This window comes from Herpailurus yagouaroundi, unplaced genomic scaffold (assembly GCF_014898765.1).
Source record: "Herpailurus yagouaroundi ecotype Mexico unplaced genomic scaffold, PumYag 180, whole genome shotgun sequence".
Classification (NCBI taxonomy): domain Eukaryota; kingdom Metazoa; phylum Chordata; class Mammalia; order Carnivora; family Felidae; genus Herpailurus; species Herpailurus yagouaroundi.
Genome location: NW_024412411.1, coordinates 21,855,965 through 21,873,216, shown reverse-complemented (window position 1 = coordinate 21,873,216; position 17,252 = coordinate 21,855,965). Strand labels below are relative to the sequence as shown.

The following is a 17,252-nucleotide window of genomic DNA, read 5'->3' as shown; positions in this document are numbered from 1 at the left end:
GACTTCGGCTCAGGTCATGATCTCACAGTTCATGGGTTCGAGCCCCACAATGGGCTCTGTGCTGACAGCTCATAGCCTGGAGCCTGTTTTGGATTCTGTGTCTCCCTCTCTCTCTGTCCCTCCCCTGCTCACGCTCTGTCTTTGTCTCAAAAATAAACAAACATTAAATAAATAAATAAATAAATAAATAAATAAATAAACAAACAAACAACAATTTAAGGGTATTATACTCTCCTACTCCTGAGGGTGGTGATTTTGTTTTCAGTGTGTTTTGCTCAACGGAGAGAGCACAGTGGCTAGTTAGGTCTGCCTGAAATAAAGCAACTAAAACTTGAAAAAGAAAAGGTACTCACTGACATTGATAAATGTTTGCTAATGGCTCTCTCAGACTGACCTGGGGAAGGGGACTTAACTATATCCTGTCAGTTGTTAATTTTAGTTTTTTAAATTTTTTTTTCAACGTTTTTATTTATTTATGGGACAGACAGAGACAGAGCATGAACGGGGGAGGGGCAGAGAGAGACGGAGACACAGAATCGGAAACAGGCTCCAGGCTCCGAGCCATCAGCCCAGAGCCCGACGCGGGGCTCGAACTCACGGACCGGGAGATCGTGACCTGGCTGAAGTCAGACGCTTAACCGACTGCGCCACCCAGGCGCCCCTAGTTTTTAATATTTTATTTGAGAGAGAGTACAAGCAGGAGAGGGGGGGGGGGGGGGGAGAGAGAATACCCAGCAGCCTCCACACCCAGTGCAGAGCCTGACATGGGGCTCGATCCCATAACCCTGGAATCATGACTTGGACTGAAATCAAGAGTTAGTCGCTTAACTGACTGAACCACCCAGGAACCCCAGTTGTTAAATTTCAAAAGAGGCTCAAACGGAGGCCAAAATGCCTTCCGTGGCTACAAGCTTAATTTTATTAACTTGGTTTATTCTCCCCAGCTTTATTGAAATATAATTGACACACATCGTTGATTGGTTTAAGGTGTATGTAGAACATGATGATGTAATAAGTGTATATATTTTATGAAATGATCATCGTAGTATGTTAACACCCATCACCTCATAAGCTGCCCATTTTTGTTCCTGTGATAAGACCTTTCAAGATCTACTCTTAGCTACTTTTCAAATATACAACACAGTATTATTAACTATAGTCACCATGGTGTACATTAGATCCCAGAACTTTTACAAATGAAAGTTTGTACCTTTTGCCCACCCCGCCTCCCAACCTCTGGCAACCACCAATTTGTCCCGTGTATCTTAGCCCGTGATTTGTGAATGTAAGTGAAGGAGAGTGCTTCTCTGTGAATGGTCGGGACAAAAGTCATTTCACCCCCTTTACAGACACAGCTCTCAGTCCCATTTTAAGGGCATAATCATGAACTGGATTAGACACAGGTTTAATCCTCTAATCTCCCCCACCAGGAGAGCTACAAAACTTAGGCTGTTTTAGGCACAATATGGAGAGTGTAGGCTCTAATACAAACGGCCCTGCTCACTTCAAATACCCCAGACTCGCCACCACCTGAGCAAGAACTGAAGCGGACCAGAGTGTAAGGTGTGGCCGCTCAATGATGAGGTTCATTTTTTGCCACAACTCAAATATGTGACATTTACCTTACGGAGACTATTTCAAACATTCTTACTTCTCATTTGCACAAAACCTCTACAGTTGATAGAATTTACTGGAATGCTATGGCACCGCAGCAAATAAAACCCCAAATCTCGATATAATCACGCAACAAACATCAATATATAAAAAGCAACTTAACGTTTGAAACGAACAACTTATTTTTGACACTTACTTGCATATCTGTTCATAACCTTGTGATGTGATTAAAACCTTCACGCTAGATTCATAAACATCATTAATATTCGACCAGTGAGCCTGTATCTGAGGGTCCTCGATGCGACTTGCCAAGCTGTCAATGGTTGCAGCAGCTCTTTTAAAGAAAAGAAGGTGAAAATTTTAAAAAGCTACCATTTTAAATAGTAAGATTATAAATCACTTTATTAATGTTATGGCTATTTGAAAACGGGAGGACTACGTTTCAAAAATACTACATTTGAAAAGCAAAGACCTTTCTTAAAAAAAGGTTTATTTCCTTTGAACTCCAATTTGTTTTCTCTCAGGAAAGCTCGTCAGAACAGAGGAAGAAGGGTACTTTTAGGGTATATGCCTCAGGTCTGAAGAGAATAGAAATCATTCATGGATGTTAACATTTGGTCCCTGGTAACAAATGGCACACCCACAGTGGAGGCCCATTTACTATCACGGAACTACAGTCATTCTCCTGAGAAGCCAGGGAGCCTTTCTGCACAATGAAAACCTTACACTCCAAGAAAGATAAATATGTACACGAGAAATACGATTTAACTCATTACGTACCACAGATCATAGTAAGTGCTTTCATGAACTATATCGTTTCATCTCACTAACAACCCTGTCAAGTAGACGCTATGATTATCTCTATTTTTCAGTCTAGCCACACTTAGTAATTTGCCTAAGGTGACACAGCCATAAGCTGAGGTATATAACCGGTAGTCTAACATACTAATCAAACAGCTACTACCCAGAACCAAAGCATAATTCATGACACTTAATGAGACTACTGGAGGTCTCAGGTTTCTAGTTATCTGATTCCAGTACTTGATTGGGAAGAAATGCAAACTGCCATTGAGGACAAGAGGCCATTTACATAAATGGGTTTGGGGTTTGCTCTTTTACTGCTTCTGCTCCAGTACTGGTTTCTTTCAACCTCTTAAACTTTCTCTTCCTTTTCTGGGATTTGTTTCCTTGACAGAATTTCTTCCAAAAATTCCTACAGCAGACAGATATGTATGTGAGCATTGATCTTAGCATTATGCCTCAATAAACTGGAAATAAAAAGTATCTAGTGACTGAGAATTGGTAAAAGAAATCATGGAGTGTTTACATAATGGGATATTGCACAGCTATTAAAATATCTCTGAAAAGCATTTAATGAAAGATAAAAACATTTATAATATTAAGTGAAAGCAGGATATAAAATTTTGTGATTCCGGATTTTCCTTTTTTTTTTTTTTTTTTTTTAATTTGAGAGAGAGCACGAGGGGGGAGAGAGAGAGAATCTTAAGCAGCACAGAGGTAGATCCCACAATCCCCAGCACATGACCTGAGCCAAAATCAAGAGTCAGACACTCAACTGACTGAACCACCCAGGCGCCCCGATTCCAGATTAAAAAAAAAAAGATACACACATACCCTAGCACACATATATATCAAAATACATGAGCATGTTAATAACAGGTCTTGCTTGTGTATGGTATTTATACAGATGGGGTTGATACGTTGGAAAATTATTTTATAACTGGGGAACGCAGGAATATTTTTAAAGCTTTGCTGCCTCCAACACTATAACAATACTCTGAAAATGTATGAGGATTCCAAAAATAGCTACCTTCATTCCCCTGACTTTAGGTTAAAGGTTTTTATAACTGAAATGTACAAATGAAAGTGACAACAGTAACCTACCCTATTTTATTGTTTATAAGGAACTTCTGCATATATTATTTCATTTGACCCGAAGACCAGACTCCTATATCCCTAACTGGCAGAGAAATAGGTGGAGGGCCATAGATATGAAAACCAAAGTTCGTGGAGCGCCTGGGTGGCTCAGTCAGTTAAGTGCCTGACTCTTGATTTTGGCTCAGGTCATGAACTAGCGGTTGTGGGATTGAGCTCCTCGTCTGGCTCTGCACTAACAGAGTGGAACCTGCTTGGGATTCTCTCCCTCCCATTCTCTCTGCCTCCCGACCCCCCACTCATGCACATGCTGTCTCTAAAAATAAATAAATAAACTTAAACTAAAAAAACAAAAAACGCCCCAAAGTTAGTTAGCAAGTAACTGAGCCCTGTTTTTGTTGTTGTTTTAATGTTTACTTATTTTTGAGAAAGAGAATACGAGCAGGGGAGGGGCAGAGAGAAGGGGACACAGAATCTGAAGGAGGCTCCAGGCTCTGAGCTGTCAGCACAGAGCCCAATGTGGGGCTCTAACCCACAAACCGCACAGAGCCCCACACAGGGTTCGAACCCAGGAACCGTGAGATCATGACCTGAGCCGAAGTCGGATGCTCAAACAACTGAGCCACCCAAGCGCCTTCTGAGCCCTGGTTTAAGCACATTTTTTTACCCCAACTTTCTTATTCCTTTTACTGCACCATGCTGTCTTCTCAGAACATGTCTTCCTAATTCATTTTACTATAAGCTTCAGGCTTAGGTTTCCATTTAAAGACTACAAACGTATGTGCCATTAAAACCATGACTTGCAGAAGAGCCTGGGCGGCTTTGGATGGTTAAACATCCAACTTTGGCTCAGGTCATAATCTCACAGTTCTTGGGTACAAGTTCTGTGCTGACAGCTCAGAGCCTGGAGCCTGCTTCGGATTCTGTGTCTCGGTCTCTGCCCCTCCCCCACTCACGCGGTCTCTTTCTCTCAAAAATAAATAAAACATTAAAAAAAATTTAAAAAGAAAACCGTGCCTTGTATTAGCATGAAAAAAATAAAAATCAAAAATAAACACTCATCCACAGCACAGTGTGCCCACACCTGAGAGTCTGGAATATTATCAAGGCACCATTCTAAATGAAGTAAAAAACAGCTCTCTTCACCAAGGAACAATACTAAAATACAAGAGCACCTTCAACATGTTTCTTTTTTAAAGTTTATTTATTTGTTTTGAGAGATTGAGAAAGAGAGAGAGAGGGGGAGAGAGGAGAGAAATCCCATGTAGGACTCAATCTCATGACCCTGCTTCCAGATCATGACCTAAGCTGAAATCAAGAGTCAGATGCTTGGGGCACTTAGGTGCCTCAGTTGGTTAACCATCCAACTCTTGGTTTTGGCTCAGGTCATGATCTCGCTGTTTGTGAGTTTGAGACCGGCATTGGGCTCTGCACTGGCACACGGGGCCTGCTTGGGATTCTGTGCCTCCCTCTCTCTCTGCCCCTCCCCCACTTTCACTGTCTCTCTCTCAAAATAAACTGAGCCACTCAGGCGCGCAAACCTTTAGCATGTGAAGAAGGCACATTTAAGTACAAGTTCTTTTGTAAACATAAAACTTTGGGTTGCAAGTAACTTGTTCTGCTAATGTTCCCCAAGAGAAGCAAACACTTCTAACAAATATTAACTTGATAAACGAGCGTGTCTTACAATTCGAACAGTACGTGACACCCAGTGTGACATGATCACAACTGAGCTAATGGTTCCTGAAATTCGCTTTGATAGGAGAAGAGTGCTTTGGATGACAAGCATGTTTCCGAACGAATTACGCTCATAGACCAAGGTTTTCCTGTCTTGTGCATGGAAGCAAGAAAATGAGCTCCAGAGCTCCACAGAGCTGGGTATGAACCCTGATTTTGCTACTCTTTATAAGTCTTACTTGGAGCAAGTTGCACAACTTCTCTAAGTTGGAACCTTCTCATCACTGAAAATAACTAATACCACCTGATGCCAGAGAACAAAAGCTAGAGAAGTCAACATATGGGAAAGCACCTTCCCAAGTCCTAAAACGTGAGACAGCCCCCCAAAATAGGGAAAGCTTCAAAAAAAAAAAAAAAAAAAGATTAGAATCAGTTCAGGAACAAGTATCTCCTGGATGGATCACTGAAGAAGGTGTGGGGTTCAGGGCATACTCCTAGTCAGGTACCTTCCGAAACTGCAGCCAGCGTCAGAAGCCATCTTATAAGTTACATGGGCCCTGAAGCTAAGTCTTCCCCACACCTGACAGGACCATCTGTGTCAACTCTTATCCCACACCCCGCTTCCTCTCCCTGGCACAAAAGGTTACAGCATGCCAAAAATAATGCATAGGAGGTAAGTAATAAAGGAAAAATGACTGAGGCTTTGAAGAAAAACCATTACTTTGTTCATCTTTACCTGCTCCTCAGAAAGATATGCTTTGCTTGTTTAATTATTTTTTCCAGAAGCCCTTCACTGGATTGTAATGAATTAATCTCGTTTTTATCAAAAGCCTGGGGACCCGAAAGTCTCATTCTCTTGTGACCAAAAGGTGCGCTTGCTGGATGAGGCATCGTGATGGAACTCAAGGTCTGTTTATGAAACTGTAACAAGAAGAGCCGTTTTCAATTAATTTTCATACCGAAGCATAACTGACATAGAACGTATTAGTTTAAGGCAGACAACATCATGACCTGATGTTAGTATATACTGTAAAATGATTCAAAATAATCCTAGTTAACATCTGTCACCGTAAACAATTGCAAATTTAAAAAACTTTTTTTTTTCTTTAAAGCAACTAATACTTACATATTTAAGGCAGGGGAGGCTGGAATACATACTTCTATTAAGTTTCTCAGGGGATTCTTTTGAAATTAGCCTAAACTGTGAGCCAGCACTCTGCAAACACAGTTCTAGTTAACCTGTAAGCAGAATATGTCCTGAAATAACTATCCTGTTCACAGGCTCTGGCATGACACTTTCCCCATCACTCAATCAGAATCACTTTTCCCTCTGTACCCTGCACACTTTCCTGGTGCGTCTGTATCAAGCTTCAGGTTTATTTCTACCACTAGAAGCTAAGCTTGTGAACACAGACTGAGAATTCCGATTATCGGCGTATTCCCCCAACACAGAGCAAGGATCCTTCACATCACAGACGGTGAAAGCCATCACTAGGGGAATAACGAGGACTCAGCAGAGAGGAGCCTGTGCACATTCACCGCACTGGGTATGCTTACCAAAACGCAAGAAGAGACATTTATTCCATTACCTCTCTAATTAGTAGATGCAAATTATGCTCTAAGACATAAAGATGGTCCTCCGGACTTTGCTTCTCAGTAGCACATTTTTGGGATTTCTTATCATTTGAGGAATGGCACAAAGAAATCAGTAACTGCAAGCCTATTTATAAAAACAAGTAGGACAGATGCAAATAACCGAAGATATAGAAAAGCACAACTGTCTTCATAAAGTATAATCACAGCCCTTTCTCAAAAGAGCACTCTAAACTTGGAGATCAGACTTCACGATTACCATTTTCACACCAAAATGACTATTCAGGAATATAATAAACCATCACGTATTTTAACAATTCAAGTTCTATTGACCTACAATGTGGCTGTTGACTTTGAGCTGTGGATAAAGAGAGTTCAACAGAAACTGTATGTGAATTAGTTTCTTCTTGCCTTTATATTAAAAACAAAAAACACAACACCATTTTTGAAAAAACAGTTGGGGCGCCTGGGGGACTCAGTCAGTTAAGCGTCCAACTTCGGCTCAGGTCATGATCTCGCGGTTCATGACTTCAAGCCCCACATCAGACTCTCTGCAGTCAGCACAGAGCCTGCTTCCAATCCTCTGATTCTGTTTCCCTCTCTCTCTGCCCCTACTCCATGCTCACTCTCTCTTCTCAAAAATTAATATTAAAAAAAAAAAAAAAAAACCTTGGAAAAACAACAACAAAAAACCCCACCAAGTGGGTATCTGGTCTTGCTGATTAGAAAAAAGACAAATACTCTTCCTTGCTGTCATGAAAGCATGGATGGAATTTTTCACTTGTAAAACCCATTCTTTTGACAGGACTCAAGAAGCTACATCTCACAATTTAAAAAACAAACAAACAAACAAACAAAAATCAGTGACACGGCTTAACAACGAATTGATCTCCAGGGCAATTCCAACTGCTCTTGAATAATAATATAATTAAAATCCCAATTTCCACAAATTTAGGAATATTACGGGTATTTTAATAACCACTGTCTGACTGACATCTTATTTAGCCAGTAGGACAGGATCCCTGGGAAATAGTCCACGAATGGTGTCAGCAAACACCTCAAAGCAACTGTTGCTGAATAGCAGCCTTGCTAGTACACGTTTTCCGCGTATGTGGTTTAAAATCCAGGAGTGACACTACTTAGGACACAGACTAGAATTGGAGACGTGCTGTGTCTTGCGCGCTTTATGAGCCACCACTATGGACAGCACGCTACCGCTGTGCTCTTACTGTTCCCTCAACGCAGCCAAATATGTAACTAGCCCCTCTGCCCTGTTCCCCAAACGACAAAGTCCTATTTATAAACTCAAAAGGGTTGGCTGCTCTTACTTGGAAAGGGCTGAGAGATAATCTGGTTTTTCACCACAATGTGAGGGATCTGTGACTTAATTTGAACAGCTTCCCGAGAGAGCTGCGCAAAAATTTCTTTACACAAGAGAACGTTCTGTGCTGCTTCTAATTTCGTCTGCCAATGTGGGGAACCTGAAAGACAGGGGACATATGTATGTATCAATTATCTGACCGGATTATGCATTAATTCGCTTAAGTGGGGACTTGAATGCATACGACAAAAGTTCAGAAAACACTGTATTACAGCATATCTTTCCCAAAACTCAAAAATTTTCCTTTCGTTTACATAGAAAACTGGTAAAGAAGTTCGATCTTAAAAAAAAAGATTGCACAGCTATTCACCAACGGTTAATTAACGGATTATAAATAATAAATTTCCAATTGTCCTTACTCCAGAGTACCGACTTTTCCTATCTACGTTTATCACCAGTTTATTTGGGAACGTAAGCTCAGACAGGACCAGAAGGTAGAGGACAGAACATAACTGCACCTGGTTTGGATTTGGGCAAAGGTCGTTTGAAGAGGTTGACTGTACCAAGGTCACCTATGTCTGGAGCCTGTTTTTGAATTGAAACCTATGGGACAATAAAAACATGAAAAAATGTTAGCAAATTAACTTCTGGGTGAAGAAATTACTAAAACATACTTTAACAAGGGGCACCTGGGTGGTTCAGTCAGTTGAGTGTCTGACTTCGGCTCAGGGAATGACCTCACAGTTTGCGGGTCTGAGTCCCACATCAGGCTCTGTGCTGACAGCATAGACGGAGCCTGCTTGGGATTCTCTGTCTCCCTCTCTCTCTGCCCCTGCCCTGCTTGTGTGGTCTCCCTCTCTCAAGAATAAACATTCAAAAAAAAAAAAAACTTCGGCAAATACCTTGATATATGCAGACCCCTCTAAATCACTAGGAATTTGTACATCGAGGGGACAGTAATCTTCAGGTATCTTCTTATCCAGATCAATATCTGTATTCTTTATTACTTCAAATGTACCGTGATGGGGAAAGAGAGATCCTAATGGGGTATTAAAAACAAGAAAATAGAAACAACACATAAACTTAACATACCTTAAGTATATAATATTTCACAGATGTGCTGTTTTAAAGGAGCACATGCACCCCAATGTTTATAGCAGTGCTATCAACAATAGCCCAAGTATGGAAAGAGCCCAAATGTCCATCGATGGATGAATGGATAAGGAAGATGTGGTGTGTATAAATATATATATATATATATATATATATATATATACATACATACACACACACATTTACACACATCTACAATGGAGTATTACTCAGCAATCAAAAAGAATGAAATCTTGCCATTTGCAGTTACGTGGACAGAACTAGAGGATATTATGCTAAGCGAAATTAGCCAGTCAGAGAAAGACAAATATCTTGACTTCATATGACTTTTTAAGATACAAAACAGATGAACGTAAGGAAAGGGAAGCAAAAACCATATAAAAACAAGGAGAGGGACAAAACATAAGAGACTCTTAAATACAGAGAATAAAATGAGGTTTGCTGGAGGGTTATGGGTTGGGGGATGGGCATTTTAAATGGGTAAGAGAAATTAAAGAAGACGCCTGTTGGAATGAGCACTGGGTATTATACATAGGGGATTACTCACTGGAATCTACTCCTGAAATCATTATTGTGCCATATGCTAACTTGGATGTAAATGAAATAAGTAATTAGTTTTTAAAAATATGTAAAAAAAACAGAAAAAAGTCTTGGTCATCTTGAAATAGGATTTTACCTTCAGAATTCCCCAGTTTACATCGAATGCTGAGACACTTAGGTTCTCCGGTACTGACTTAAACCACCTCACCTTGCCTGCTTTTAATGGTAGGACAATGATGGCTCCCTCTGGCAAGAGAGTCTTTTTAAACTATCACTCTCCTGTTATCACGGTGATCACAGCCAGGGCTCCTTGCTTTGTCCCTTGGCACTCAAAGCTTTTACTCCACTGGGCTGGGAGTCTTGTAAACCTTTACTGTGTCGCACCTCTGAATACACCTTAGTGGCTTAAAAGACAGCAGCATGATTACCTCCGGAAACGTATTATAGGTCAACAATAAAAAGTTTGTACAAACAGATGTGAATTCAAGATCATCAAATTTTGGTATATGCCAACAAAATATATTCCTGCAACCTTGGTAGAATGGGGCAAAAGGCAAAGTGTTTTCACCACTCTCTCCCTTAACCCAGGATGTGACAACAAGCTTAGATGACTTAATGGAGAAAAAAAGAATTAAGGTGGAATGGAAACATTTCTTTTTCCTTTTATGCTCAGTTTTTTTTTTTAACTTTTTAAGCTTATTTTTATTTATTTTTTGAGAGAGAGAGAGAGCATGTGCAAGCATAGGGGAGGGGCAGAGAGAGAGAGAGAGAGAGAGAGAGAGAGAGAATCCCAAGCAGGCTCTGCACCGTCAGCACAGAGTCTGTCGTGGAGCTCGAACTCCCAATCCATGACATGATGACCTGAGCCCAAGTCAAGAGTCAGATGCTTAACCGACTGAGCCACCCAGGTGCCCCTTTTGCTTAATTTTTAAGGGTTACAAAGGAGCCCCTGATCGAGTCCAGTCCTAGCTCCTTTATCTCTGACTAAAATGTCAATTATGGTTCCGGGTGTGTTAGCACATAAGCTTTCTGTTAAATGCATCTAAAGATTTTCAAACTGAATCCCTCCCTCCCTCTCTATATGTATTCACTTACAAGGCTATATGAGTAATTTTAGCTTATCAGGCTTATGTGTACAGAAATTAAAATTTCAAAATGTAACCTGTAACTGAGAAGCCATACATTATAGCCATACACATAAACATCACAGTCAACCCCGTATAGTTTTGTGACAAGCTACAGCTTAAAAGGACCGTTTCTAACAATGATCTATACCTGCGCTTCTGTAGCTCAGATCTCCAAGAATTTTATCTCCAACTTTTCTGAGTTTCCAGTGTTGCCGTAATCTCAAAAGCTCAGAGTTGAAGTCTCTTTGCAGCTTATTTTCTTGGTTTTCAGTGACTGACTTGGTCAATCTTTCTGCCCCCTTCAATAGGATCTGTGCTGCTCCAGCCAGTGACTTCTTTTTAGATATCAACTGCAGTGTCTGAGGGTTCTAGCAAAAACAATCCAACCATACAGTTCTGTATTTGTAAATGATTTCAACATTTCTCAATAATAAAATACCTACTCAGGAGAAAATTAAGAAATTAAAGAAAAGCACTGTTTTTTTTGAAAAATAACCACCTTAACGATTTCTCCCGTCAACTCAAATGAACTTATGTTAAACCACAAACACCACACTGGACTACAAATCAGAACTCATGTGAACTCTGCCCAGTCTAGATGGGGTTCCCCTCTCGTGTCGTACAAATGCTCACCCCCAGCCCCGTGTATACCCTTCTCTGTAATCCCTGCTTCAAAGTCACCCACGATGGCGAGACCCACTATGTCCATGGACGCTAGAACAATGCTCGGCACCTACTACTTGATTTCTGGAATAAATGAATGACCCCAATGAGTACAGCTGTATAATTACACGATGGCAAGCTACCAATGTGCCTTTGGAATAAAGACTGAAGCCACACAGCATTAAAATTAATGCACTTCACTGAAGGCTGATTTCTGGAAAACTGACGAGATAGCATAATCTATGTATTATAAGTACATACCTAAATACCCATTAATCACCACCGATTTGTGTACTCTAGTAACCGGATACACTTCCAAATAAGCCAAATTTAACAAAAGAAAGTCTTCTGGCTGCATGAATCAAAATCACCAAGTGTCATAAAATGTCACAATACTCACCTGTCAATTACAATTAAAACGTAATACATTTTTAATTTTCCGAATAGTTATGTTCCTTAACTCTACATAGCAACAGCAGAATGGCAGGTCAGCTGTGCCAGAGAAAGAGCCAGGAATTCTTTCGCACCACAGCGTAACCAAGAACGGGGAAAATTCCCATCCACAGGTTTAAAGAATAGTGCTGGTCACAATAATCTTTGGACCGTGTCAGGGAAGTGAATTCTAAATTCTTGGAGAGATCAAGAAATTCCTGGAGACCCCTCTCCGGGAAGAGCACAGGTAAAGGCCGGGGGCTAGGAATAAGGTGCCAGAGTTGTGGTCTTGGCTCTCTAACCACGGGCTGTGCTGCCTCGGAATGTGTCACGCATCCCTCTGGGCCTCGGTGTTCTCTCTGTACAACGAAGGAACCAGGCTGAATGATCTGTAAGAAGTCTTCCAGCATGGCGTTTCTAGATTCCGAAACTATCACCACACGAGTAATTACATTCAATGCACTTTACGTACAAATGGGCAAGAACAACCATTACTTCCTCTTCTCGCCATTAACCTGGTCGTGGACCTAATGCTGCTCTTCCTTGAGAACCTCCCAAGTGGCCTCCTTAATTTCAGACTTTCCATTCACTAGTGTATCCTTCTGTTGCCTCCCTTTCATCCTCTAATGCTCAAAAATTAAACACGCTCTTCCTCAAACTGCAACAATCTCACCTAGCTTTCATAATTTGGCCTTTTTAAACCAGGCCCCAGAAACAGGTTGAGGGGAAAAGTGAGACTGAAAAAACTCACTTGCTGAAGGACCCAGGACTAATGACAGTAGAGGCGGGATTCGAACCCAGGTCTGTCTGACTCCACAGCCATTTCACTATCACATTTTTGTGTAATATACTACAGACCAATGATCCGGGCTGTAAGAATTTGTTAAGATCTGGGAAACTTTCAAGTGTTATATTATTAATGAAACTTAACTCCTCTAAGGGTCTCAGGACCATTAATAAAATGATAAATAAAGGAGATGGGGTTTCACACCTTTGTTTTGAACCAGTCTTCACAGCTTCATCTGGACTTAATTTTGCATGAAAGGCAAAGAGCACAGAAGGCACACAGCCTGAAAAGTGGTCCTGGGACTCAATAAAATGGTATCGTTATTCAATTAAAGCCCACAAATACCTGTTTTGGAGGAAGTGCATCCTGAGAGACGGGATCAAGAGTCATAAATTTTTTATCTCTAACAATACTAAGGACATCATAGAGAACACACATCTCTGTCAAGGCACTTCTCAAATTGTTCCTCACTGAGTCCCAGGGCCAAAGCGAAGGTTGAAATTTTACCAACCCTAAAAAGAGAAAGAAAAAAAGAAACACACAGGTATGAGTTACACTGACTAGAAGGCAGAAATCTCACTGAGATGTTGTAGGTACTAAAAGAACAATGATCAAATCGCTTCCTGTTTTGTCCCATTCCAGGTACCCTTTCATGAATCTTTGTGTTAATATTTAAGCTCGCATTCCTACAATGGCAAGACAAACATGATATCTAATTTCCACAGCTTAAATCTAACATTCCAACATTACAGGTAAGCATTTCAGTATTTTTTTTTCAATATATGCAAGACTTTTATTTTTTTTTTTAATGTTTATTTATTTTTGAGAGAGACAGAGACAGAATGTGAGTGGGTTAGGGGCAGAGAGAGAGGGAGACACAGGAGCAGAAGCAGGCTCCAAGCTCTGGGCACGAACTCACGAGCTGTGAGATCATGACCTGAGCCGAAGTCAGAAGCTCAACCGACTGAGCCACCCAGGCCCCCCAAATGCAAGACTTTTAAATAACCCTTTTCTTCCAGCTTTTAAAACTTGAGTAACTGGAAGGGTGCCTGGGTGGCTCAGTCGGTTAAATGTCCAATCTCGGCTCAGGTCATGATCTCACGGTTCGTAGGTTTGAGCCCTGTGTCAGGCTCTATGCTGACAGCTCAGAGCCTGGAGCCTGCTTCGGATTCTGTGTCTCCCTCTCTCTGCCCCTCCCCTACTCACACTCTGTGTCTCTCTCTCAAAAAGAAACATTAAAAAAAAAACAACAAAACTTGAATAACGAGAGAATTTCCAAAATACATTAAAGTACAAAAATAAAAGTGACCTACAGGGGCACCTGGGTGGCTCAGTCAGATAAATGACTTGACTCATGATTTTGCCTCAGGCCAAGATTTGGCTCAGGTAGGCTTGGGTAACATTCCTGAGTTCAACCCCACTTTGGGCTCTCTGCTGACAGGGAGGAGCCTGCTTGGGATTCTCTCCCTCGGCCCTTCTCCCTGCACTGCCACGCACATGCGGGCTCTCTCTCTCTCCCTCAAAATAAACCTTAAAAAATTTTTTGTAAATGATCTATAAGGGCAGCATTCCGATATTAAAAAATGTTAACATGCCTTCCAACCTCTTAAATCACTTCATTAAATTCCACCAAATACATGCTCATTATACAGAGTTCAAATAGAGTTCTAGAGTAAAAAAGTAAAAGTTTTCCTTTGTTCCCCACTCCTAGTTCTGTCCCATCCCAAGAAGTAATCAATATTAACAGTTGAGGTGTACCCATCCAACTGTTTTTCGATGCATTTATATACATTTACTTCCATGTTTCTATTGTTTTTTTTTTTTTTTTTTCTCCTCACTTAGTATGTCCTACAGCTACTTCCATGTCAGTACATAGATCTATTTCATTCTTTTAACGCTATTTGACATTCTGGAGCATAGCTGTACAGTAAGTTTAACCATTCCTATTTAACGGACACGTACGTTGCTTTCCATAATGTCAGTAATGGTAAACATGCTCAACACACATCTGTGTATGTGGACAACTTTCTCTGTAGGTTAAATTCCTAGCCATGATTTAGTAGGACAAAGGAGATAGACATTTAACATTTTTGACACATACGGAACTGCTAAACCTTCCAAAAAGGCTTTACCAATTCACATTTCCAACACTGGATACTATGTTGCTAATGCACCAGAATAGTGTTTTAATTTGCCTCTCCCTAATTGTGAGATCTGAAGTCTTTTCCTGTGAGCTGTTTATGCCTTTGGGCTGTTTTTCCAGTGCCTTGTCTCCCCCCCCCCCCCCCCCCCCAGTTTGAAGGGAATCTTTGAATAGCAGGGATATTGACTACTATGTGTCCTGTATGTTGCAAATACTTTTCCCAGTCATTTATTTTCTTACTTTGTTCATGGCACCTTTTTCGGTTATTATTTTACATTTTTATGTAATTAATCTCTTTGTCTTTATATTTTCTGTATTTCCTATCTTGATTAAGAAGGTCTCTTCTACTCCCAAAGTTTTATGATTATAGTTTCCTTCCAATTTTTACTTTATTCTCTTCATTTGTATTTCAATCCTTGTGCAACTAATCTGAGTGTGAAGTAGGAGGCAGTATTTGCTTTTTACTCCCAAATGGACCCCCAGTTATCCTAACACCACTGATTTGAAACGCCATCTTTAAATTCCCATTTACACAGGGTCTGTTGCACATACCTAAATCATTGTGACTATTTTTTATCCCTGACAATAATGAAAATCCAAAACCCATTCACACTTTTTCTATAATTCTCTCCAACCAGTCTCCCTCCTTCCAGTTTCATTTTCCCTGTAATCCATTTGCTACATAGGATCCAGAATAATCTTTTTTTTCTTAATTTTTAAAAAATGTTCATTTGTTTTTGAGAGAGAGAGGAAGGCAGAGCACGAGCAGGGGAGGGCAGAGAGAGAGGGAGACACAGAATCCCAAGCCGGCTCCAGGCTTTGAGCTGTCAGCACAGAGATCCACGCAGGGCTGGAACTCAGGGAGCTGTGAGATCGTGACCTGAGCCCAAGTTGGACGCTTAACTCAATGAGCCACCCAGGTGCCCCAAAATAATCTTTTTTAAAACAGAATCATCAGTCTACTTAAAATCCTTCAAAAGCTTTCAGCTGGCTTTCTAATAAAAGTCACATGCTTATCTTGGCCTACTGGCTGTACACGATTTGGTCCCAGCCTACCTCTTAGACTTTATCTTATATTCCAGTCAATACAGACCTCTCTCTCTTTTCATCAGGTGTAATTAGCATCATCCACATTGCAAAGGGAAGCAAAGTAACTCGACTAGACGTGGCAGAGCCGCGATATGAACCGCAGGCTTCTTCACCAAGTATGCCCCATAACAGACTTAAACGCTTCATCAGTGACAGTGCCTCAAATGCTCCAATTCAAGAAAACGTGCAGAAGGATAAGGAGTATTAGGAGGCAGGCAGCGCCCTAAATCGTCAGGCTGTGAAAAGACCACAGTGAGCACGATCACTCTTCCGCCCTGAAGTTACTTTCAAAGTTCGCCCACGCACCGCATCTCGTCTAGCACGGGAGACTCAGGGTGGCATTACCTGGGCGGGTACCGGGGTCCCCAGACCGGCCGGCGGACTGGAGTAGCACACACGGGCCTTACCTTCCTCGTCGTCCTGGTCTGCGCTGGACCCGGCGCCAGCCCAGTCCTGCGCGTCCCCCTCGGCCCCCGCCGCCTCCTCCTCCTCGGAGCCCGAACCCTGGCTGAAGTCGATCCGCTGGGCCAGGCGCGCCAGGTTCTGCGACATGGACAGCGGCTGCAGGTACGTTTCAGTGCCATCCAGGCCCACCTCCTGGACCTGCTTCTCGCAGGCCGACTCGATGCTGATCCGCACAGCGCGCACCCCAGACATGCTGGCGGCGTCGGGAGGACTGCCGCGCGAGCCAAAACCCGAGGTGGGAAGGAGAGACGCCTCCGAGGAAAGCCCGCAAGCCGGGAACCGCAGTGCTTCTGCGGACCTCCGGAAACCAAACGCCGCGCTGGGGCGGGAAACAAAGCCGAGGGCTTGGCGGCTTTCCCAGAATGCACTGCAGTTCCCCGCCCCCGCTCGGAGTCTCCCGGAACCCGACTGGCAGGCACTGGCTCTCCACGCTTCCGGGGGGAGCGCTTCCGGTGAATCCCAGTGCATCGCCGGGAAAAACTTCCTCGTCTGTAAGGAGGCGCGGCCGGCAGAGGGCGGTGGGGAGGGATCTTAGTGCCGAGGGCGCGGGCGGGCTGGTCCGTGGTGTTCGTCTGCGTTTTAAAAGTTACTTGCTTGAAGCGATGGAAGGTGGGAAGCTGGAGAAGGCCGGAAAGAAGTCGGGAAAAGGAAATGAATGGGTCCCTGGGTCTTAGCAATGAGCGTCCTTCTGAGAATGCTGAGATTTGAGGGCTTACACCTCAGGAAACATGTCTGAAGAGTGATAAAACGAAGACGTAATTTGAGGAAAACAATACATTGTGCTTATCATCT

The 17,252-nt window shown here is 42.1% G+C and overlaps 1 protein-coding gene and 1 non-coding gene across 4 annotated transcripts in view; both read right to left on the bottom strand.

Annotated features, from left to right (window-relative positions):
- The window catches only part of MED17 (mediator complex subunit 17), a 23,725-nt gene extending 6,895 nt beyond the window's left edge, over window positions 1–16,830 (bottom strand). The window contains exons 1-10 of one of the 3 annotated variants that reach the window (XR_005794788.1): window positions 16,403–16,830; window positions 13,109–13,275; window positions 11,030–11,249; window positions 9,004–9,140; window positions 8,620–8,704; window positions 8,109–8,261; window positions 6,777–6,907; window positions 5,924–6,108; window positions 2,705–2,827; window positions 1,811–1,948 (exon numbers count right to left, since the gene is read on the bottom strand). Coding sequence is in view for 2 of the 3 variants with exons in the window: in XM_040489629.1 (XP_040345563.1) it covers window positions 1,811–1,948; window positions 2,705–2,827; window positions 5,924–6,108; window positions 6,777–6,907; window positions 8,109–8,261; window positions 8,620–8,704; window positions 9,004–9,140; window positions 11,030–11,249; window positions 13,109–13,275; window positions 16,403–16,652 (1,589 nt within the window). In the remaining variant the exon portion in view is untranslated. The remainder of the gene's footprint in view (window positions 1–1,810; window positions 1,949–2,704; window positions 2,828–5,923; window positions 6,109–6,776; window positions 6,908–8,108; window positions 8,262–8,619; window positions 8,705–9,003; window positions 9,141–11,029; window positions 11,250–13,108; window positions 13,276–16,402) is intronic. The other 2 variants (XM_040489629.1, XM_040489630.1) reach the window with 2 other exon arrangements.
- On the bottom strand, window positions 11,992–12,127 carry LOC121039563 (small nucleolar RNA SNORA46). Its single transcript, XR_005794843.1, has one exon. It is a non-coding gene; the product is annotated as a small nucleolar RNA SNORA46 (small nucleolar RNA).
- Window positions 16,831–17,252: the final 422 nt, after the last annotated feature.